A 24,089-nucleotide genomic window follows, 5' to 3' on the forward strand; every position below is an offset into this window, starting at 1 on the left:
CGCCTGTGCACGAGTAACTGTGCACGCAGAGAATATGGAAGGAAATTGAGTACCAAGTTCTACCTCACAAACAGGGCGTGCGGCCACCACTGGATGAGAAAAAACCTTACCACCGGCCAGGTCATTCCCCAAAATTAAACCGACCCCTTCTACTGGCAGTTTTGCACGCACTCCCAACTGAACTGGACCTGAAACCAAATCAGATGTCAAACACACAGTATGAAGAGGAACTTTTACACAGCCCAACTCTATGCCACGAACCAGCACATCAGTCCCCGAGTAGGTTTCACTTGAAAAAGGTAGCAAATTTTCAAGAATAAAAGATTGAGCAGCACCTGTGTCTCGCAAGATGTTAATGGTTTTCGTTGCAGAATCAGGATTAACTGATACAGTGCCGTTGAACACAAAGGGAGAGAAAACAGAAGCATCTGAACAACTTTGATCATAACTGTCAGACACTGTCTCAAGAACCACATTAGCTACACTTTTAGATTTTACAGTGTTTATCTTCTTCCATGATTTACAGTCAGCAATCAAATGATTTGGGTCTAAACAAAAACAAACCCTTCCATTATCAATACTCTTACCCTGCTCTTTACGCGGCTCGTTGGAGCGCGCACCAAACTTTAAGTGCGTGAAAGGCTTCTCAGTGTTCACGAGCACTGGCGCACCGTAACTTTGGCTAGAAGCAGAGGAAGAAGCAGTCCTATGAGTGAGCGTGTATTCGTCTGCCAACACTGCTGCAGCTAAAATAGAATTCACTTTTTGTTCATTGAGATAAACAACTAAATTGTCAGGCAAACAGCTCTTAAAATCTTCTAGCAGAATTGATTCTTGTAACTGCTCAAAAGGAGTCGTTTTAGATGCTGCGCACCAGTTCTCCAGCAAAACTTTCTTGTTACGAGCAAAACTAACAAACGTCTGCTTTACAGATTTAGTGTAATTGCGAAAATTTTGTCCATACGCTTCGGGGACAAGTTCATAAACCCGCAACACGGCAGCTTTCACAGAGTCATAATTTAGAGATTCTTCAATAGGCAAAGAAGAACAATCCTCATGCGCCTTACCTACTAAACTGCATTGCAGCATTAACGCCCACATATCCTTAGGCCACTTCAGCTTTGCAGCGATTCGCTCAAACGCAACAAAATATTTGTCAACCTCTGACTCTCCAAATGGAGGGACAAGCTTGATATGCTTACTTGGATCAAACAGAACAGCTGATGTACGTTCATCTCTAGGCTGAGTCAATGCAGAAGATACAGCAGGTGGATCAATAAGTGAACTAGCTTCCTTTTGAGTCATCTCAAGTTTACGAATTTGCAAAACATGATTTTCGTGTTCTTGTCGTTTAATTTGTAACTATAATTCTTTAAGTTGTATTTGCAATACAAGATCAGATTCAACTGTATCGAAATCAGCTGACACAGCCGCCTCAACAGCGCTCTTCTCCATCTCAGTTTTTTGTTCACTCTCTTCACACAACAACCCTTGTTTAACCAATTCAATAAATACAGCAGATTTAATTACTTCTTTAGAAGCAGTACTTATTACAGAAATATCCAAAACATCTGCAATCTGCAATAGATCCCTTTTACGGAACTTATTAAACTGCTGCACACTAGGATTTGAAATGAATTCATCAATATCTAACTCCATAATTAATCAAGACATACATCTGAAATTCCTTTTCAAATCATCAAATAAACAGGGTTAACTGAATCTTCAAATACAGCATATTTGAGAGTGCCAATAACAAACATCCAAAAAGACTAGATAAACAACAATTGTATATGCTCAAAAAGCAAACAGGGCCTCCAGGGCCTACACTACACTACTCGTAACAGCCCGGTATAAGACAACAGCAGTCTGAAGCTGAGAAGAGGAAGAAAGTACAAGATGAATCGTGTGCATCACTTTCAGGTAACTTCCATGAATCAGGAAAACTTATTTTTGGTTCTTCAAGTAAACTAGTGAGGCTAACGTTTAAACTTCGTCCCAACTGCTATGCATTATGCTTTAGACAGGACATATTGTATGACTTTTCGCGTTTGCCCCTCTTCCCCATGTTGCTGATAATTACACAAACTCAATTAGTGTTATTACCTTGTGCAATACTCTACAATTCTGCTTGCACACCAGCTACTGTACACATGCACTGCACAATTATTTCACTCTGTATTATTTATTATTATATAGTTATTATGCTATATAATTATATATTATGTCATTCTTTGCAGACTGCAATTATCATTGTTTATTGTTTTATCTATTTCTATACATTTCTTATTGCTGCTGTTGTTATTGCTTGTATCACTGCAATGACAGTAAAGTCTCTTTAGTCCCTTTTGTCCATTACAGTATGAAAAAAAACTGAGAGTAATGTTTTGTGATTTCTGAAAGATCAATAATATAAAATGAGTCAAGTTACTGTAAATCACAGGCCATAAACCATTTTTAATGCTTGAATTCATTAATGATATTTTTTTCTGTATGTTAACAAAGTTTTTTGTTTAAAAATACAGTAATTAATTCTCCAAAAACACAAATGTCTTTCATTTATACTGAAAACAAGGGTCAGCTTTTTTCACCATAGATTACAGTGCAAGTTAAATCCATATTTTGATTGTAGTTTTGTAAACATTATGAAGAGTGCTTGACTAGCCCATTGACTTAATGGGATGTCATGAGTTTTTTCTTTAAATGACTCATTTCTTCTGTATTGTACATGGAGGTCATTGCTGAAATTTGTTACAAAAGAAGATGAGGTGGCCTGACCAGCACTGCTCCAAAGACACCAGCAGCTGCACAGGTACAAGTACAGGATGCAACACTGAGGACCGTTCATCTCTACAGGTACAGACAGGGTTTATTCCTTATCTTTTGTAAATGTTTGAAATTGGGAATGCTTCTGCAGATGACATGTCAGTATATAATTTGATGTAAATTATTATTTTGTAATAGACTAGATAAATATTTGAATGTTTAAGTATAATTTGAGTGTTTATATGCATATTTATGTACATAAAAAATAAATACATGTTTAAATGTTTGTGTGTTTTTGTTCCTTTGTGGGGGCACCAACGTAAAATTTCGCATAGGGCACCCTTTTGGCTAGCAGCAGCCCTGGCACTGGCTGCCAGTTGCTGCTCGCATCAAACTCAAAGCTCTGATGTTTGCCTACAAAGCGACTTCTGGCTTTGCTCCTTCTTATCTGCTCTCACTTCTGCAAATCTATGTGCCCTCCAGAAACTTGCGTTCTGTGAATGAACGTCGCCTCGTGGTTCCATCCCAAAGAGGGAAGAAATCACTTTCCCGAACACTCGCGTTCAATCTGCCCAGTTGGTGGAATGAACTCCCTAACTGCATCAGAACGGCAGAGTCACTCGCTGTTTTCAAGAAACGACTAAAAACTCAACTATTTAGTCTCCACTTCACTTCCTAATCTGCAATTGCCTCTCTGGATATACCACTAACTGTACTCAAAAAAATAAAAAAATTTAAAAATGTACTAATGCTTTCCTTTTTAGACTTTACAGACCTGAAACTTGCCTATAGCACTTATTCATTGTTGCTCTTATAGTTGTGTAAATTGCTTCCTTGTCCTCATTTTGTAAGTCGCTGTGGATAAAAGTGTCTGCTAAATGACTAAATGTAAATGTAAATGTTGGAATTATAAGGTCCTATCTGCGTTCTGAATGATTTTAAAATATTAAGCTTCAAAGTTTTTGCATTCCATAAAACAAACAGTATGTGTGTAACATTTGTTTTTTAAATAAAAAGTGTTAATGTAAACAACATAAAAAACATCCCATAATATAAATAAGTTTTCATTTAATAGGAATATGTCAATAACTCAATTTTGACAAAAATGTCAGATCCTTATAATTCTAAGGTGACGAATTGGTGAAGTTTGTTCTTCACCACTGTTGCCACTGGCTTGCTTGGTTTGGGACTTGGGGAGCTGCGCATCGATGGATTTGCTTTTCAGTGTTTGGACTTTTAGCAGTGAAAATTAAACCACACTGAATTGAACTAAACCGCACTTCAACTGAAAACTGGACTGACATGATTTCAATTTCAACTTACTCAAACTTCTATGTTAAGCTGCTTTGACACAATCTAAACTATAAAAGCACTACAGAAATAAAGATGAATTGAATTGAATAGACTGTGCTGTATGAATTAGAGAAATGAAATCCTCAATTACCTTTAAATTACACATCGCATCCATTTCACCGACAGATTACACATAAAAGGCCACAAATCATACCTGAACCCTCACTACATCTTTAGTGAGGGTTCAGGTATGAGTTCAGGTATGAGTATGAGTTATATGAGTAACCAGCATATGGCGCATGCTCGAGTGACGTCACTGGCGTCACTGTCTCCGTTCGGTCACACACTGTGTGCTTGAAGTTTGGACTTGCTATTTACTCGCAATTTAAATCTTAATCATTAAATTCTTCCTCATTCGCTAAGTATCTGTCTCTCCTACTTAGGGTGACCAAACCCTTAATACATTTATACAAACAAAGCTGCTTTAAAAACGGTCTGTCCCTCGAGCATCCGCCTGTTGTTTGTAGCTTTAGCCTGCTAGCGCCGCTGGTCAGCTAAAGCTACCGACCTCTTTAACCATACACTTTTGACTTACTGGCTTTGCTCTTTACCCCGTAAAATGTCGCTTCCGTCTCTGTCCTTGTGTGCAGGAGAAGCATCGATGGAGGCGTTGGAGCTGGAGCTGGAAGAAGTGGAGTCCCAGATCCGCGCGCTGGTGGTAAGACGGTCGCGGCTACGGGAACGGCTCCTCGCCGTACCTAATGCTAAGGCCGTCTCATCACCTAAGGTACGTGGAAATTACAACCACATCATTCCCTCTACCTCAACCCCGCGTCCTTCTCTGTCCAGGCCCAGCGCACCCGGGGCGCGGCTCAGCCAGGCGTCGTTCACGCCGACACCCGGCTACCACGGCGCCTGGGTGCAGCCGCGCAAGGTGCTTCCCAGATCCCGGGGCAGAACGTCTCCGCCTGTGTTCGAGATCTCCACGGAGAACCGCTTCTCCCCTCTCCGCGAGTCGGGTCCCGATGTGGCCATCATCGGTGACTCGATCGTTCGTCACGTCCGTGCCGCCTCCTCAAAAGGTAATAAAGTACGTACTTTCTGCTTTCCTGGTGCCCGTGTGAAAAATATTTCTACACAGATTCCAACCATCCTGGGCGCTGCCGAGAGCCCTGGTGCCGTTGTCCTCCACGTGGGGACAAACGACACCGGGCTCCGGCAGTCGGAGATCCTGAAGAAGGACTTCAGGAGCCTGATCGAGACGGTTCGACGCACCTCGCCCGCCACGCAGATCATCGTTTCTGGGCCGCTTCCTACCTACCGCCGAGGAAATGAAAGGTTCAGTAGACTTTTAGCTTTGAATGAATGGCTAATAACATGGTGTAAAGAACAGAAATTGCTCTTTGCTAATAACTGGAATCTTTTCTGGGAGCGTCCTAGGCTCTTCCGTCCTGACGGCCTGCACCCCAGTCGAGCCGGAGCTGAACTCCTGTCAGACAACATCTCCAGATTACTTCGCACCATCTGACTAGCAGGTAAAAATTCACAAAATTCACACTATAGCCACCTAGACTCTTGTTCACCCCACTTAAACATCAGTAACGCATATCTGGCGAATCCTATAGAGACTGTGTCTGTTCCTCGTATTATTAGATTAAGAAATAAACGTACTGTGTGCTCCAGGAAAAATCTAGTAAGAATCAAATTAGAAAAACCAGTAGAAAGTGAAAATACAAATTTCGTAAAACTTGGTCTCCTAAACATCAGGTCACTTGCACCTAAAGCACTTATCATTAATGAAATAATAACAGAAAACAATCTTAATGCACTCTGTCTCACTGAAACCTGGCTGAAACAAAATGACTATATTAGCTTAAATGAAGCAACTCCTCCAGGATTCTTATATAAACATGAGGCTCGTCAAACTGGTCGTGGTGGTGGAGTTGCATCAATCTTTAGTGATTTCCTTAATATTAAACAGAGAAACGGACTTATGTTTAGCTCCTTTGAAGTATTATCGCTTAATGTTCAGCTTCCAGATACTATACAAAAACCTATGTTATCTCTCGCTTTAATCACCATATATAGACCCCCAGGACCCTATGTCAAATTTCTAAAAGAATTTTCTGATTTTATTTCTGACTTACTAGTCAAAACTGATAAAATGCTAATTGTAGGTGACTTTAACATCCACATAGATGACGCTAATGATACATTAGGGCTCGCGTTTATGGATTTAATACACTCACTTGGGATAAAGCAAAACGTTGTGGGTCCAACCCATCGCTTAAAGCATACATTAGATCTAATTCTGTCTTATGGAATCGAGGTTGTTGACGTAGACATTATACCACAAAGTGATGATATTACAGATCACTACCTCTTACTATATAAGCTATGTTTACCTGAAATCAGCAAACCCGCTCCAATACTCCGCCCTAGTAGAACTATTGTTCCGTCAACTAAAGATGAATTTATAAATAACTTACCTGATCTCTCTCTATTTCGTAATGCACCCGCAAACTCAAATGATCTTGATGTAGTAACCAGCAGTATGGATGCCATCTTTACTAGCACACTAAATACTGTGGCACCCATCAAATTAAAAAAGGCTAGAGAGATTAAAACTATACCATGGTATAATAGTCATACTCGTGCGCTCAAAACAGCAACCCGCGCCCTGGAACGTAAATGGAAAAAAACTAATTTAGAGGTCTTTAGAATTGCGTACAAAGACAGTATGTCCAGCTATAGGAGGGCTCTAAAATCTGCCAGGACTGAGCACCTGCGCAAACTGATAGAAAATAATCATAACAATCCTAGATTTTTATTTAACACCATCTCTAAATTAGCAAATAATCGGTCATCCTTGGAACAAACTACTCCACCGCAAATTAGTAGTGATGACTTCATGAATTTTTTCAGTAATAAAATAGAAGGCTTTAGACAGAAAATAGGAGATGCCAAACTTTCTGCACCGGCTTATACTCCAAATCCTGTAAATATTTCATTAAATCATAATAATAACCTACACTGCTTCAAAATCATAGAACATGAAGAGTTAGTAAAAATTATAAATAGCTCTAAACCAGCTACGTGTATGCTGGACTCAATTCCAACAAAATTACTGAAAGAGCTGCTACCTGCTATAGGAGAACCTCTTCTTAACATTATCAACTCTTCTTTATCTATAGGCCATGTTCCAAACTCTTACAAGCTAGCTGTTATTAAGCCTATTATTAAGAAACCGCAACTAGACACCAACAACTTAGCTAACTATAGGCCTATTTCAAATCTTCCATTTATGTCTAAAATACTAGAAAAAGTTGTTTCCACTCAATTATGCTCTTATCTGCAGACGAACAATATTCTTGAAGTGTTTCAGTCAGGTTTCAGGGCTCACCACAGTACAGAAACCGCCTTAGTGAAAATAACCAACGATTTACTCTTAGCTGCTGACCGAGGGTGCGTCTCGCTATTAGTTTTACTCGATCTTAGTGCGGCATTTGATACCATTGACCACAATATCCTCATAAATCGTTTAAAGTCTACAGGTGTCCAGGGACAGGCTCTACAATGGTTTAAGTCATACTTAACTGACCGCTACCAGTTTGTAAATCTTAATGGACAGCCTTCACAAATCTGCCCAGTAAAGTATGGGGTGCCTCAAGGATCAGTTTTAGGCCCTTTACTGTTTACAATTTACATGCTACCTATGGGAGACATTATTAGAAGACATGGGATCAGCTTTCACTGCTATGCAGATGATAGTCAATTATATATTTCCACTAAACCTGACGAGACGTCTGAACTTTCTAAACTAACTGAGTGTATCAAAGACATCAAAGACTGGATGACCAACAATTTTCTTCTCTTAAACTCAGACAAAACAGAATTATTACTTATTGGGCCTAAATCTTGCACACAGCAGATCTCGCAACTCAATTTACAATTAGAGGGATACAAAGTTAGCTTTAGCTCTACTATAAAAGATTTGGGTGTCATATTAGACAGCAATCTAACTTTTAAAAACCATATATCCCATGTCACAAAAACTGCCTTCTTTCATCTGAGAAATATCGCTAAATTACGAAATATGCTATCCATCTCAGATGCAGAAAAGCTAGTCCATGCTTTTATGACTTCGAGACTGGATTACTGTAATGCTCTATTTGCTGGCTGCCGAGCATCCTCTATTAACAAACTTCAATTAGTACAAAATGCAGCAGCCAGAGTTCTGACCAGGTCCAAAAAATATGATCATATAACCCCAATTTTATCCTCCTTACACTGGCTGCCTGTTAAATTTCGTATTGAATTTAAAATATTACTTCTCACCTATAAAGCTCTAAATAATCTAGCTCCTGTTTATCTAACCAACCTTCTGTCTCGCTACGAACCAACTCGCTCCTTAAGATCTCAAAATTCAGGGCTTCTGGTAGTACCTAGAATAGCAAAATCAAGTAAAGGAGGTCGAGCCTTCTCTTTCATGGCTCCTACACTCTGGAATAGCCTTCCTAATAACGTCCGAGGCTCAGACACACTCTCCCAGTTCAAAACTAGATTAAAGACCTATCTGTTTAGTAAAGCATACACTCAATGCATCACCTAGCGGGTTCCACACTGGCTTCTACATCTTGCTTATATACACTATGAACAGCAGCTACGCTAATTATTCTCTTTATTCTCTATTTTCACCTGGGGATACTCATCCCGAGGTCCTCAGATTAGGCGGAGTCACTGATTGGATCCAAGACCAGCGACGTGATGATCCCAAGGATTCCATATCCGGGACCAGGCCATATCCTGAGCTGCTGCTGCGCTGATGGTCGTGGGGAGTGGAGAACATGAGTCTGATTCCAGAGACGCTCCAGGGACAGACGAGTCTTCATTGAGGCCATCTTCCAGCATAGACCACGGCGAATGAATTTCTGCACAAGACTTTTGGCCAGCGGAGAAATTAAAATGGTCGTGCCCAACTGAGTCTGGTTCCCTCAAGGTTTTTTTTCTTCACTCCCATCAGGTGAAGTTTTTTTTCCCTCTCCGCTGTCGCCACTGCCTCGCATGGTTCAGGATTGGTAGAGCTACGCATCGATGAATTTGCTCTTCAGTGTTTGAACTCTCAGTAATGATTAAATCACACTGAACAGAGCTAAACTGAACTGAACTGAACTTAAACACTAAAACCTGAACCACACTGTTCCAGTTACTATGACCATTTATGTGAAGCTGCTTTGACACAATCTACATTGTAAAAGCGCTATACAAATAAAGCTGAATTGAATTGAATTGAATCTTTTGTTGTGACATTCTCAATATACTTCTTGGTTTTGTAACGAATATCTTATTCATAATTGTCTTTCCCCCTGGCATTGTGTTTACATTTTTTAAGTATATTTTACTGTTTCTTAATAATAATGATAATAGTTGTCTATTAAAGATAGAAAGATATTGTGTTAGAATCACATGTCAAAAGATTGTTAATGCAAGCACTTGTCAATTCAATGCCTTTTTTCAGTTTTTGCTATTCAACAAGCTTTTTCTGAGGCAGACCATGACAGGGACTGTTGTTTATTGTTTACGACGATACATTGTAAATGAATAAATCAATAAAAATGACCCCAAAACAGTCTAAGCGGAGTAATACTTAAAGAATATTTAGAAAAAAACACGAAGCCCTGAGACGCTGTTCGAAATTCCAAAAGTGACGTCACTCGATAGAACATAAACGCTCGCATAACTTACATTTCTTACATCAGTTCAGTGATCATCCAAGCTACTGTAAGGATCATTATTTGGACGTGTTAACAGATTTTCACCAAATCTAATGGATAACGAACATCTGTCGACTTATTTTACGAGCGAACACATGAGTGAACTCGAAGACTTTCTGAGTGAAGCGACACAGCCTGTGGTTGTCCACGCGATGGCAGCAACAGTACCTGTGTTTGGTGAAGGAGTGAACGGAGAGGTGGCTCCAGTGCTGGAAAACATGGACTTTTGCAGAAACCTCTGTTCTTGGCTGGACGAGGAATGGACTGCGGCGTCTGATGCCAGTACGACACTCGATGAGCCCTTCTCTGTTAATGTGGAGAAAACAACCGGTGAGCCTGTCAGCAAACACTCAAGTTGTCTATGGTTTAAAATAATTATAAAAACTGGGGAAAGAAAAGCTATTAGTAAATTAAAATAATGTATAAATGACAAAAGAGACGTTACATAACCCTAACCCCCAAAAATAAAAATAATAATAATAATGGGGTTTTAACAGAACATTTGTGTTTGAGGTAAATTGCCCTAAAGGGAGACTTGGGCCTAGTCAAAGCGTTAAATGGCCACCGTTCACACACGCACTATATTCTTCGGTTTAGTCCCGAATTCATCCGCCTTTCTAGCCACAACTAAATACTCTTTTTTAAACCCCCCATAAACACACACACAGACACTCAAGACTAATTTAAAAAAACCACAATATATTTCCAATTAAAACTGAAAAAGATGTTCAAACTGGACTTTTTCCTGCATGTAAAACTGCGAGGTGGCCACCTCCACCAAATTTTGTACCACCTGTCCCTTTAGACAAAAAACAAGGCAGACAGACCCTAAATGATGCTCAAGCATGTTTTTTTTTTTTTTAAATAATGAAATGTCATGCATTTAATTGAATCAAATGTTAGCCATTTTAAATAGTTTACTTGATAAGATTACAAGAGTTATGCAAAATGTGTTTGTTTCAATAACAAATGTATTACACACACAAAAATACACTACCAGTCAAAAGTTTAGGCTCAGTAGGATTTTTAAAGGTTTTAAAATGAGCTTATCCCGCTGACCGAAGCTGCATTAATCAAAAATACAGTGCAAATTGTGAACTGTTATTGCTCTCTAATATAATGGTTCAATAAAAGTTTATTGTTTAATTTAATCATTTACTTCTGTGATTTTAAAGATGAATTGTCAGCTTCATTACTGCAGTCTTCAGAGTCACACAATCCTTCAGAAATTACTCTAATATTAATTATTATTATTATTAATGTAATAGTAATGAAATCAATAATGACTGGAGTAATATTTTCATTTGAAACTACATGCGATAAGAAAGCAGTTATTTAAAATTGTTATAAATATATGATTTAAATTTTTTTTACATTTAATAAATGCCATCTTGATGAACAGAATCATTTTCTTAAAAAACAACAACAAAAGCAAATAAAACTTTTGACTGGTAGTGTGTATATACATAATGTGTTCTGCATGTGCTAAGTTTTTAGGAATAGTCAAAAATAAATTATTGATTTTCTTTATTATCCCAACAATCATCAGAATGTTAAGATCAAGTTTCTTGAAGACATTGTGGTATGAATAAATCTGTTTCTAAAAATGAACCCTTATGTCTCATTTTGTTGTTCAGGGTCACATTTGGAGATCATCAGCTTTTGCAGTGACTTCTGTCCGTGGCTGGACGAAGACTGGACTGCAGCTTCAGATGCCGGTACAGTACCAGATAAGATGCCGGAGGAGATGCCGGATGAGATTTCTCCTCGGGAGAACACTCCAGAGAACGACACAACTGGTGAGATTGTCAGCAACCACTTCACTGTAGAATAGAAACATTTTATTAATGGGAACAATCTTTTAATTTTAAATCAATGATAAAAACTGGGTAAAGTCTATAGAAACATTAAAGGTATTGGGGGAATTAAAATAAATGTTTAAAAGAAACAACAAACATTACGTATTATACTTAAATGAGAAATAGCCAATAGTGCACTTTAACAGGATGAGAAAAGTTGTCCTGTAAGGTAAAAAAGCCTAAAGTGAGAGTATCCACTTGTTAAGTGTGATGTCATGCGAAGTGGCTTCTGGGTCCAAGCACTATATCAAACTGTACAAGAGCAATTCCAGCGTTATGGATGTGACATTTGCAGTAAAAAAAAAAAAAATATATATATATATATAAATTCCCAAAGTATACAGTATGTTAACATTACATTGAAACATCTGTTTATATTTTTTAAAACAACTAACAACAGAGTTATGGGATCAGAAAAATATCAATCTGTGAACATTAGTTATATTTTAACTGAGTAATATAAATGGGTTACGGATGTGACCAAAACAAGTTAGCGAGTTTACAGTATACAACATACTTTGTAGAAATTATGTGAATTCAACTGCATAAGCCAAAATAAACAACGCTAATTAAAAGGATAAGAGTTGCCTCTCTATACAACAAAAATGATTTATTTTATTTGACAGTTTTGCATTTATGAGGAAAGAGCTTCGTTATGGATGTGACGTGTGAAATTGACACTTTGGAACTTTAGTAAATCAAATATAATAGTTTGAAAATATTGACAGACATTTTTAAGTATGTTTAAAGTACTGTTAAATACTTGCTCACACAAACAAACATACAAACACTGTTTTACTGTTTTGGTGAAAACTGACATTTGCATGGAATTGCTCATGGGGAGACTCAACAAATGGTAATAATGAACGTTTACAAAGTGATGTAATACTTTCGAAAATCATAAAAATCTAGAGACTGATGTGAACAGCATGATTTGTATATCAAATTCAGTTTAATGTGTTATATGACTAAAAAGTGGTCATAAATACATATTTTTCATGACTTAACAAACTGATTTTTTCACTTGGCCTGGCCAATTAAAAAAAATATTTATTTAAATTTTTGTATAGAAACATATGAATATTTTCTTATATATGCCTAAACAATTACTTATTGTCATGTTTCAAATATTCTCTTTTATTTTCTTTTTTTCTTTGTTCAACTAAGAAGTTCAAACAGGAGGCAGCAGGAGGAGAAGAATCCATGCTTTCTTCAAGAGAGTGTGGAAGGCCATAAAGAAGCCGTTCCTCTGCTGCAGACGGAGAAGAGTGGAGACTCAAACACCACAGGGGGATCCACACACAAACGCTGTAGAGATTGATTTGGATCCAGAGCCTGTGCCTAGAACTTCTGGGCTCCAGAATACTGTTGATCTGAATCCAGGTCCAAAACCTGTCCTTGGAACGTCTTGGTGCAGGAATACTTTTGATCTGAATCCAGATCCAGAACTTGTCCTTGGAACGTCTGGGTGCAAGAATACTGTTGATCTGAATCCAGATCCAGAACTTGTCCTTGGAACGTCTGGGTGCAAGAATACTGTTGATCTGAATCCAGATCCAGAACCTGCTCCAGGAATGTTTGGGCGGCAGTTTACTGTTGATCCGGTTCCAGATCTAGAACCTGCCCCTAGAGCATCTGGGTTGCAGTTTACTGTTGATCCGGTTCCAGATCCAGAATCTCCCCCTAGAGCGCCTGGGAGGCAGTTTACTGTTGATTTGGTTCCAGATCCAGAATCTGCCCCTAGAGCGCCTGGGAGGCAGTTTACTGTTGATTCGGTTCCAGATCCAGAATCTGCCCCTAGAGTGCCTGGGAGGCAGTTTACTGTTGATTTGGTTCCAGATCCAGAGCCTGTCCCTAGAGCGTCTGGGTGCCAGAATTCAGTTGATCCGGTTCCAAATCCAGGGTATGAGCTTAGAAACTGCAAGAGCCAGTTTGCTATTGATATAGATTCAGATCCAGATTCAGATCCAGATTCAGAGCCTGTCCCTGGACCATCTGGGCTCCAGGACACAGCTAATGGGGAATCATCATATGCCACAGGACCAAATAGAGGTGAGTCTGATTTCAGGACTCGGAAGTCATGTACAAGACATAAACACAAAGTGTCAAATTCAATTTTGAGACAAACAGAGCTATTATAAATGCTACTGTAATATATATATATATATATATATATATATATATATATATATATATATATATATATATATATATATATATATATATATATATATATATGTATATATATATGTATATATATACACTTAACCTCTTCTTTTTTTTCAGTATTTATGAAGAGTCTCTACAGATTGGGAGATATTCTGGGAACTGGAAGCTTCGGCGTAACCTACAAAGCAATCCGTAAATCTGATGGCAAGGAGGTAAAACTCTTAGTGTACAATTTGCTTCTTTTGTAACTTGTACCCTTAATCCAAGCTTGTCAATAATACGTGAAAAACTAATACTTGGATATTTGCTTTGCAGGTTGCCATCAAGAGGATCCGCAAGAGACACGGTGACCATTACATATCAGTAGTAAGTTGGCAAAACTTCGCTCAATATTTCATTCGTTATTGGTTTGGACACTATTACTGTTGCATAGTTGAATTTTAAAAGGCAAAATCCAGTCATTTCTGAAATAATATGTTCAAGCCGAATAAAATAATGTTTAGGGCTTAGGTCTCAAACTCAATTCCTGGAGAGCCGCAGCTCTGCTCAGTTTTGCTCCAACCCTGAAAAAATATAGCTGATCCTAATAATCGAGGTGTTCAAAAGAGTCTTGAACACCTTTATTAGTGGAATCAGCTGTGTTTGATCAGGGTTGGAGCAAAACTATGCAGGGCCGGTGCGGCCCTCCAGGAATCAAGTTTGAGACCTATGCTTTAGATCAGTGGTTCTCAAACTGTGGTACGTGTACCACTAGAGGTACGCGGGCTTCCTTCTAGTGGTACGCGGAGGAATCAAATATGTCATATATACATGCAAGATAAATTTCAAAATTTATCACAAATGATTTATATATGAATATGATGACATATAGCCCATATTAATAAGGCCCAAGCAACATTTCCAGGTTGACGAATAGGCTACTATATGTTAATACTTTACATATAAAAAAGCACATAAAATTAAAACATTGACATTTTATTTTGGCTGTTTGTTGTTGTTGTTGTTTTTTACCTGTAAGCACAATACAGTGTTAATGTTCAAAATATTTATAATGTTTAAAGCAGCTGACAATAATAAATATTCTTACTAATAGGAATTATTCTGCCTGGTTTTTGAACTGTGCAGAGCTGTAGGTGCTTAATTAGGCCTACTACGCCACTGTATTTTAATACTGGTCATTATAGTGTTACTTGGAGGGACAATTTTTTTCTGAGGTGGTACTTAATAAAAAAAGTTTGAGAACCGCTGCTTTAGATGAAATCTGAGAGCTCCCCCATCCTCCATAGACATCAATGGTCCAGGGGCATTCAGAGACCAGAAAAGGAGCCAAAAACATTGTCAAAACAAATTTTTCCCTCCTGTACCAGGTCAGGGTGCACATTTTCTACAAGCAATTTTATTTACTGTCAGAGTCAGCGAGACGCAAGTGTCTTATTACCGGTAGTAAATGCACACCCTGACCTGATGTGGAAGAATTGGTCAAACAAAGTTTTTTACAGTTTCATAAGTGTTCTTGGAGCTTCGTATGATTACACTTGAAACTGACTTTGAGTGCCTAAGGAACGCTACTGTCTGTGGAGGATAAGGGAGCTCTCAGATTTAATCTAAAATATCTTCATTGAGAATATCTTCTCTAGGGGTTGAAATAACATGAAGGAAAGTCTAGTTGAACTTATCCATTAAATAATGGCGATCTTTCTTCACATCTACAGCTAGTAACCCTTGTTCTCTTTTTCTTTTTAGCCTGGTTATTCCAAACCAGTACTAAGAGAAGTGGCGTTTATGCTCATGCTGAAAGATCCTCCCAAGAGCATATACCTGATAGAAATGTACGAGTGGTTTGATCAAGAAGGGTTCATTTCACTTGTTTTGGAATACCCCAAACCTTGTACATCGCTGCGGATCTTTGTAAAGCGACGTCACACGCTGAAGGAACCAATTGCACGCTGCTTGCTGCACCAGTTAATCCTGGGAATCCAGCACTCCCTTGACCATGGAATTTCTCACAATGACTTGCATGCTGAAAACATCCTGGTGAACACAAACACATTGGAGCTCAAGGTGATTGACTTCGGCTGTGCTAGCAAATGCGAGGATGAAGAACAAAGGATCATCATCTTGGGGAACATCTGGAGCGTCGGCCACCTGCTGTATTTTATGGTGAACGGAAAAGCGCCAGTGTACTCCAGAGATGAATGGCAACCACGCCTTTTATTTAAACCCAAGATATCTAGCGGTGAGTAAACAGACACTGATAAATTTAAATGCCTCAACCTGTTGTAGTCTTATGCCTCATTCACATTTGCAGCAGATTACCACCTAAAGCGACCGGCAGCTACAAAGTCAGTAGTGTGAGTGAGGCATCAATGTCCACAACAGAATCAAACTGTGGCCCTAATGTCACCATATATATTAACTCAGGAAGGGGCAATTTGAGGGCCACCGTCCTGCAGAGTTTACCTCCAAACTCTTATCTTGAAGAATCCAAGTTATCTTGAAGTCACACTCCATTGCTTACATTAGTCTACTCAAAGGAGTGAATGTAAATGAATGAGGGAATTAAATGCACTTCAAAACCTCCACCATGGTTTCGGACATTACTAGAAAAGGCTACTCCCTCAAATAGTGTACTTGGTGATTTGAGATATAGCCACTGATTAGCTTGGAGTGTTTGAAGAAAACTGCAAGACACCGGCCTTCCAGGATTTTACACTAGCTTGTTTTACTCACAAATGTCAGAAGATATCTTCATTAATGTCAGCTTTGGTGCAGTGTTGACTAACCATCTCTCTTTCTCCTCATACAGAGTGCTGTGATCTGATTGAAAAGTGTCTGAATCACAATTTGGAGACACTGGAGGAGGTCATGCAGCACGAGTGGATGAAGAAGGTGTGAATGAAGACCAGATGAAGGTAAATACAACTGATCCTTTAGGAAACATACTACTCTACAGGCTGCACGATTTTTTGCGATATATATTGCAATATGAATACAATTCCATCAGATGACTTGATCAATTTTAACGATTAGGGTGATTCTGCAGTGGGAGTACATCTCCATAAAATCTAATAAACACTCTATAATTGGGGTCCGCCGACACATTTTTGATGTGGTCTGATATTTGCAGTGCATTTCTCTATTTGCATGTGTTGAGAGTATTTTCAAGCATAACAATCTATAACTAAAATCAAGAAAAAGATACAGTTAGTGGTATATTATTTTCCGAGTTTAACAGTATTCGAGCAGAGTAACTGAATATTAAAAATAATTCAATCAAATGAATCGTTGTTAAAGTTAGAAATGGTACAATTTATTACGCCTGAAAGCTTTTAAGGTCATAATACAATCACAGGCATCAGAAGTGCATGCAAATGATCAATTATGATACAAACTTAACATTGCGTATGCTCGCGATTTGACTATTACGAACGCTGAAACGGTCTTATTCAGATTAAGGCAAATCATTTGATTATTAATGTCCATGTAAATGTAGGCAATGTTAGAATATTGCTATTAGAAAACCCTTATACAAATATAATGTAACTAAAAAGCAAGTCAATGTGACAATGAAAACATTTGAGACGAGAACATTTCAGGATAACTGTACATACACACATATATAAAGGTGCTTTACTAAAGTAATAGCCACATATAACCACTTCACAATCTTCACAATTGCATCTTTGAGATGAATCTTCTTGTTGCATTACCTGTTTTATCAGCTGATTGTTGGAGCTTTAAGAGGCTGTTCACAGACAAGATTAGTTCAATCTTAGTGTGAAATATACAAATTCTGGACATCTCTAACATTTTTTTTCTTCTTTTGTTTTCCTCAGTGAAGACCAAAGCAGCAAAATCATCCTCATCTTTACCAGGAAACTGCCTCTATTGTTCAGGCAGATTTGAAATGTATAGAAATGTATAAGAATAAACTGTTGTATGAAGTCATTATTTGTATTTTATATGAACACAAATGTCTTATCATAGCTTAATAATATACTGATTACACCTTCGGTGGTTCTGTTTGAATATTGTAAAATGTATGAAAATATTAGTGAAACATCTTTCTCCTCAGTGTCAGTATATTGCGCACGTTCATGAGCACTGTGCAGTGATGTATAGCTCCTTCCAGATGCCTACACCCGACTTCCTCTGTATAAAAAAACTAGCACAGGCGCATCTGAGGTATACTTAAGCAACGTGACATGCATAGAAAGAGCACAACGCTCGTGACCGTGCCCCCTATACTGACACTGAGGAAATAAATGTGGATAGTCGTTATTCTTGTTTTAGTCATATGGTCCTTTTTGAGGAGGTTTTTGGTTCTTTTTCTTTTAGATCTTATAAATTTGATACAATTGTTTTTGATACAAATGTGAAGTTTCACAAACTAATTTGGAGAGGAGCATGTAATATGATTGACCGCAGCTGGTCCCTATCGCTAATCATTAGCTAGCCAATCGGATTATTCCAACTTTAACATAAATATCCAGCCTAACTTCATTCCCTATCTTCATTTTGGAAGACCCCCCATCATCCATCCTTTCTCCCTCCTCCTCAATTCTAGGATCGGGCAACACGGTGGCTCAGTGGCTAGCACTGCTGCCTCACAGCAAGAAGGTCGCTGGTTCAAGTCCTAGCAGAGCCAGTTGGCACTTTCTGTGTGGAGTTTACATGTTCTCCCCGTGTTTGCGTGGGTTTTCCCCGGGTACTCCGGTTTCCTCCCACACTCTAAAGACATGTGACACAAGTGAATTAAATAATAGCACCAGACACAAGCACTTAATGCAAGAGCATTATCTAAGTGTGAACTCATGAATCATTTATTTATTTATTTATTTATTTATTCATGTACTGCATTTTATTGTGGAAACCAAAGAATTGTATTGTACAAGAAGACTTCTGCTGTGAATGTGCCCTTGACACTGTGGAACTGAATTGTTGAATGAAGTCATTATTTGTATTTTATGTGCACACAGATGTCTAATTTTAGCTTAATAATATACAGATTACGCCTTCAGTGGTTCTGTATAAATATTGTAAAATGTATGAAAATATTTGTGAACTTTGTTTCTTCTCCTCAGTGTCAGTACATTGTGCCAGTCATGAACAGTGTACAGTGACTCCAAATGCCCACACGTGACTTTCTCAGAAAGCACAGCAATCATGAACGTGCCCCCTATACTGAACCTGAGGAAATGAATTTGGATTGTCATTTTTTTTAGTCATATTCTCTGTTTGAGGACATTTTTGGGTTTTTTAAAAAAGATTTTTATGAATTTTTTATACAATTTGTAATTTTTGATAGTTTTTTATGCGCTATTGCACTATTTATTTGTTTATTCATTCATGTACAGCATTTTATTGTGGAAACCAAACAATTTCACTGTACAAGAACACTTGTTCTCTACTGTGCACATGACATTTTAAAATGTTGTTGAGATGATGTTTTGAGTTTGCATTTTAAATAAAAAATATATATAATAAAGTGACTGCTGTTCTATTTAATCAGTTATTTATAAGGAATTAATGTAGTATATTTTTTAAAATTGGGACAGGGTTGTTAAAAACAGACATAAACCAATTTAACACAAAAAAGTATAATGCTTGAAAAGAGATATATTTATTGATTAAAACTATTTCACCAGACAAATATTAAAAAGTGGATTGTCAAATGTGCAGTCTGGTGCTACAGGTTCCCTGCACAGATTTAGGTTGTGTTTCAACTCACATGATGTATGATTCTGCTCACTGCATATTTATTGCTAATAAAATCTTCCAGGTAATGTATCTCACACAACAAAATGGCAGGAATAATTTTAATAATAGTAGTAGAAACAATTAAACTGCATTAAAGGGTGATAAGAATGCAAACCAAATAGCCTAATATTAATAACCTCTCAATGGTAAAGCCACATACTCACACCTGCAGCTTCTCCATGATGGACGTCCAGTGTTCTTCAGCCCCTGGCACCTAGACTGCAGTTCTGCACAAGAAGTTTGGCCTGAGGAGAAATGGTAAAACTGAGCCTGTTTTTTTTTTCCTTCACTTTCGTCAATTCATCAAAGCAGACATATTACCGTCTGAAAATCAACAATGCCACTAATCCTCGCCTACTTTTTAAAACATTTTCCTCCCTCTATCCTCCTTCTCCACCCGCATCCTCCACACTTACTACTGATGACTTTGCTACATTCTTTTGCACCAAAACTGCAAAAATCAATGCTCAATTTGCTGCACCTACAACAAACACACAAGATACACCACCAACACCACACACACTCACCTCTTTTTCTCAGCTCTCTGAGTCTGAGGTGTCCAAACTCGTGCTATCTAGCCATGCAACCACCTGTCCACTTGATCCAATTCCCTCTCATCTTTTGCAAGCCATCTCTCCTGCAGTCATACCAACACTGACTCACATAATTAACACATCTCTTGACTCTGGTTTATTCCCCACTTCATTTAAGCAGGCTAGGGTAACCCCACTGCTAAAGAAACCCAACCTGGACCATACGCTACTTGAAAACTACAGACCAGTATCCCTGCTTCCATTCATGGCCAAGATTCTGGAGAAAGTAGTGTTCAATCAAGTCCTGGACCTTCTTACTCAAAACAACCTCATGGACAACAAGCAATCCGGCTTTAAGAAAGGCCACTCAACTGAGACTGCCCTTGCTTTCGGTCGTGGAGGATCTCAGACTGGCTAAAGCAGACTCTAAATCATCAGTCCTCATCTTGCTGGATTTGTCAGCTGCTTTTGACACTGTAAACCACCAGATCCAGCTATCTACGCTTGAGTCACTGGGCGTAGCGGGCACTGTTATACAATGGTTCAGATCTTACCTCTCTGACAGGTCATTCAGGGTGTCTTGGAGGGGAAAGGTGTCCAACCTAAAGCATCTAAACACTGGGGTACCTCAAAGCTCTGTTCTTGGGCCACTTCTCTTCTCCATCTACATGACATCTCTAGGACCAGTCATCCAGAAACATGGATTCTCCTACCACTGCTATGCTGATGATACCCAGCTACACCTCTCTTTTCATCCTGATGGTCCCTCGGTTCCAGCTCGCATCTCAGCCTGCCTGTCGGACATTTCACACTGGATAAAAGATCATCATCTTCAGCTTAACCTCGCGAAAACGAAAATGCTTGTAGTTTCTGCCAACCCGACTCTACACCATAACTTTTCAATCCAGATGGATGGGGCAACCATTACTGCATCCAAAATGGTGAAAAGCCTTGGAGTAACGATTGATGACCAACTAAACTTCTCTGACCACATTTCTAGAACTGCTCGATCGTGCAGATTCACACTTTATAACATCAGAAAGATCCGACCCTTCTTATCTGAACATGCAGCTCAACTCCTTGTTCAAGCTTTTGTTCTCTCTGGACTGGATTACTGCAACTCTCTACTAGCGGGGCTTCCAGCTAACTCTATCAAGCCTCTTCAGCTGCTCCAGAACGCAGCAGCATGAGTGGTCTTTAATGAACCTAAAAGAGCACATGTCACTCCGCTGCTCATCCGTTTGCACTGGCTGCCAGTTGCTGCTCGCATCAAATTTAAAGCTCTGATGTTTGCCTACAAAGCGACTTCTGGCTTTGCTCCTTCTTATCTGCTCTCACTTCTGCAGATCTATGTGCACTCCAGAAACTTGCGTTCTGTGAATGAACGTCGCCTCGTGGTTCCATCCCAAAGAGGGAAGAAATCACTTTCCCGAACGCTCGCGTTCAATCTGCCCAGTTGGTGGAATGAACTCCCTAACTGCATCAGAACGGCAGAGTCGAGTACTTCCTGTTATGGCGGCAAGGTGAGCAGACGCGTTTTTCTCGTGCTTAATTGCTTTTCAATAAATCCTGCATAATATTGCAGAGAGAGGTCATATAAAGAGACAAAATTATAAGCATAAGAGAAAATCACTTCAAACATGCCAAAAAAGCGGCTAAAGAGAAGAAAACGCAGGAGAGCTCCGAGGAGGTATGCCAGGAGCTAACGTTAGCTGAAGGCGAGCCGTGCTCACCGGAGCTGTCACATGCTGACATGTCCGCGGACGTTGAACAAGTCATAAACATGGAAAATCCATCAACAAAGGACCTCATGCTTGCCATAACATCTTTGAAACTAAACTTTAACACAAAAATTGACGGTGTACTGACGGAAATAAGAATTGTCCAAACGGATGTGAAAGACTGTAGTGGGCGTATCATGGAGGCCGAAAAGCGAATATCCACAGCAGAAGACGAGATACAAACACTGAAGGAAACTATCGAAAAATTTGAGAACATGACAAAAAACCTCAGTAACAAAGTCGAAGGTTTAGAAGGCAGGAGCAGACGTAATAACCTGCGCGTACTGGGCATATCCGAGAAAGTAGAAAGCAATGACACATGTTCCTTTATGGAAAAATGGATAGCGGATACTCTGAAGATAACGCCGCCGGTTTTGGAGCGAGCGCACCGGACAACAGCGAGCCAAAGTTCTACTACGTATCCGAGAACTATCATCATCAAGTGCTTAAACTACAAGGACAGAGAAAACATCTTAAAAGCTGAGCGGATACAGAAAGAGGTGATGTACCAAAACAACAAAATAAGATTTCTTCCTGACCTGCCAACAGAGGTGTATAAGCTACAGAGGAATTACGACGGTGTAGGGAAGCGGTTACAGGAACTCGGTCTGGATAAACACCGGGTAATATACCCCGCAAGGCTCCTGCTGACCAATGATGACCACACAAGTCATCTTCAATACACCAACGGACGTGAATAAGTACATCAAGAAACTGGAGACAATGACAAAGCATGACTAAATTAAACGTGACTTGATAAAAACTTTTATTTAACTTAAAATTTCGTCAGATGTGGCTGATGGAAAAGGTATGTAGGGCCTAAACTTGCTGGAAACATGACATTGTACTTCTTACAGACTCGATTCTCTTAAAATACTAATATAATGTTTTAAAAAAGTCATGTTTAAATATATATTTTATTTCGTTTTTTCTTTTGGCTTCTTCTTAAAGTGCAATAGGCGCTTCTTACGTGAGTGATGAAAAATACCTGCATATATGACACAATATACTTTCAGTTGATAGATAAAATCTTTTATCTGGATTAGTTTTTCTACATAGACAAGTAATTGAGCTGAGTTTTGGTTTACAGGAGAATAGTTCCTCAGTATAGTGTGGACCTATTCCTGATAATGGAGGGAAGTTTTTTAGGGGTTTGGGGGAGCCTGTATGTTCTAGTGAGTCAGGCTTGTGTTCTGGGTGGGTTGCTCTCTTTCTTTTCGTTTAGGTTTTTGTTTCTTATGGTACCTTTTTATAGGCTTTTATCGTTATTCTTGCACTAAGAAAATGTATCTTTCTCTTTGTTAAATATGACAGAAAAAATGACAGACGTTTTGATTGAATGTGTATCTTGGAATTGTAGAGGCCTACGTAAACTAACTAAAATAAAACAAGTAATGGATAGAATAAAAAAGATAAAAGATAAAATTGTGTTCCTGCAGGAAACTCACATGTTAGATCATGAGATAATCAAAAATTAAGTGTAGATGGCCAGGTCAGGTATTGTCTTCAGCTTACTATTCGAACTCCAGAGGAGTTATAATTATGATACATAAGTCTATTCCTTTGCGCATTGATGAAATTACTAAAGACCCCAAAGGTAGATTTTTGATTGTACAGGGAAATATTCTATCAACTCGGATTATTCTGATTAATGTATATAGATCTAACGAGGATAACGCAGATTTTTATAATGATTTATTTTTAAGGGATCTCCATATTGCCCGGAAAACACATTATGGCAGGTGATTTCAATTGAGTCTTGCAGCCCAGTAAGGACCGGTCATCTGGGGTTGATAACACCCATGTAAGGTCTTTATAAATACTTTATAAATACTTTATAAAGGAACTTAACCTGGTGGATATATGGAGGGCTCAAAACCCAACAAAAAGAGAATATTCATGTTGGTCGAGTACTTCTAAAGGATACTCAAGAATAGATTATTTTCTGATTTCAGCTGAACTAATTTCATGTATCAGAAATTGTCAATATAGTAGTATTCTTATCTCAGACCATGGCCTTGTATCTTTGACATATGTCGAACCAAAGCTTTCTCATAATCGTACTAAATGGAGATTTCAAATACACTGGATGCAAGACAAAAGATTTCTAGAATTTGTAGGGGAACAAATTGATGATTATTTTGAACATAACAA

General features: G+C 38.6%; 2 protein-coding genes across 15 annotated transcripts; both read left to right on the forward strand.

Annotated features, from left to right (window-relative positions):
- Positions 1 to 4,368: 4,368 nt before the first annotated feature.
- Positions 4,369 to 9,353, forward strand: LOC141375613 (uncharacterized). Of its 11 annotated transcripts, none has more exons than XM_073910215.1 (4): positions 4,369 to 4,552; positions 4,710 to 5,397; positions 5,500 to 5,594; positions 8,778 to 9,353. In XM_073910215.1, the coding sequence occupies exons 2-3, from the start codon at positions 4,721 to 4,723 to the stop codon at positions 5,585 to 5,587; spliced, it is 765 nt and encodes a 254-aa protein (XP_073766316.1). In that variant the 5' UTR covers positions 4,369 to 4,552; positions 4,710 to 4,720; the 3' UTR covers positions 5,588 to 5,594; positions 8,778 to 9,353. The 11 variants fall into 11 exon arrangements, with proteins under 11 accessions (XP_073766316.1, XP_073766317.1, XP_073766310.1 ...); XM_073910216.1 differs by having other exon boundaries at positions 8,786 to 9,353; XM_073910209.1 differs by having other exon boundaries at positions 4,710 to 5,594.
- LOC137496314 (uncharacterized) lies at positions 9,353 to 19,326 on the forward strand. 4 transcript variants are annotated; one of them, XM_073910203.1, is made up of 9 exons: positions 9,812 to 10,163; positions 11,471 to 11,632; positions 12,860 to 13,075; positions 13,133 to 13,744; positions 13,979 to 14,073; positions 14,177 to 14,227; positions 15,605 to 16,097; positions 16,668 to 16,773; positions 17,698 to 19,326. In XM_073910203.1, the coding sequence occupies exons 1-8, from the start codon at positions 9,887 to 9,889 to the stop codon at positions 16,754 to 16,756; spliced, it is 1,995 nt and encodes a 664-aa protein (XP_073766304.1). In that variant the 5' UTR covers positions 9,812 to 9,886; the 3' UTR covers positions 16,757 to 16,773; positions 17,698 to 19,326. The 4 variants fall into 4 exon arrangements, with proteins under 4 accessions (XP_073766303.1, XP_068079167.2, XP_073766304.1 ...); XM_073910202.1 differs by having other exon boundaries at positions 9,353 to 10,163; positions 12,860 to 13,744; XM_068223066.2 differs by having other exon boundaries at positions 9,353 to 10,163; positions 12,863 to 13,744.
- Positions 19,327 to 24,089: the final 4,763 nt, after the last annotated feature.

The sequence above is a fragment of the Danio rerio genome, chromosome 8 (assembly GCF_049306965.1).
Source record: "Danio rerio strain Tuebingen ecotype United States chromosome 8, GRCz12tu, whole genome shotgun sequence".
NCBI lineage: Eukaryota > Metazoa > Chordata > Actinopteri > Cypriniformes > Danionidae > Danio > Danio rerio.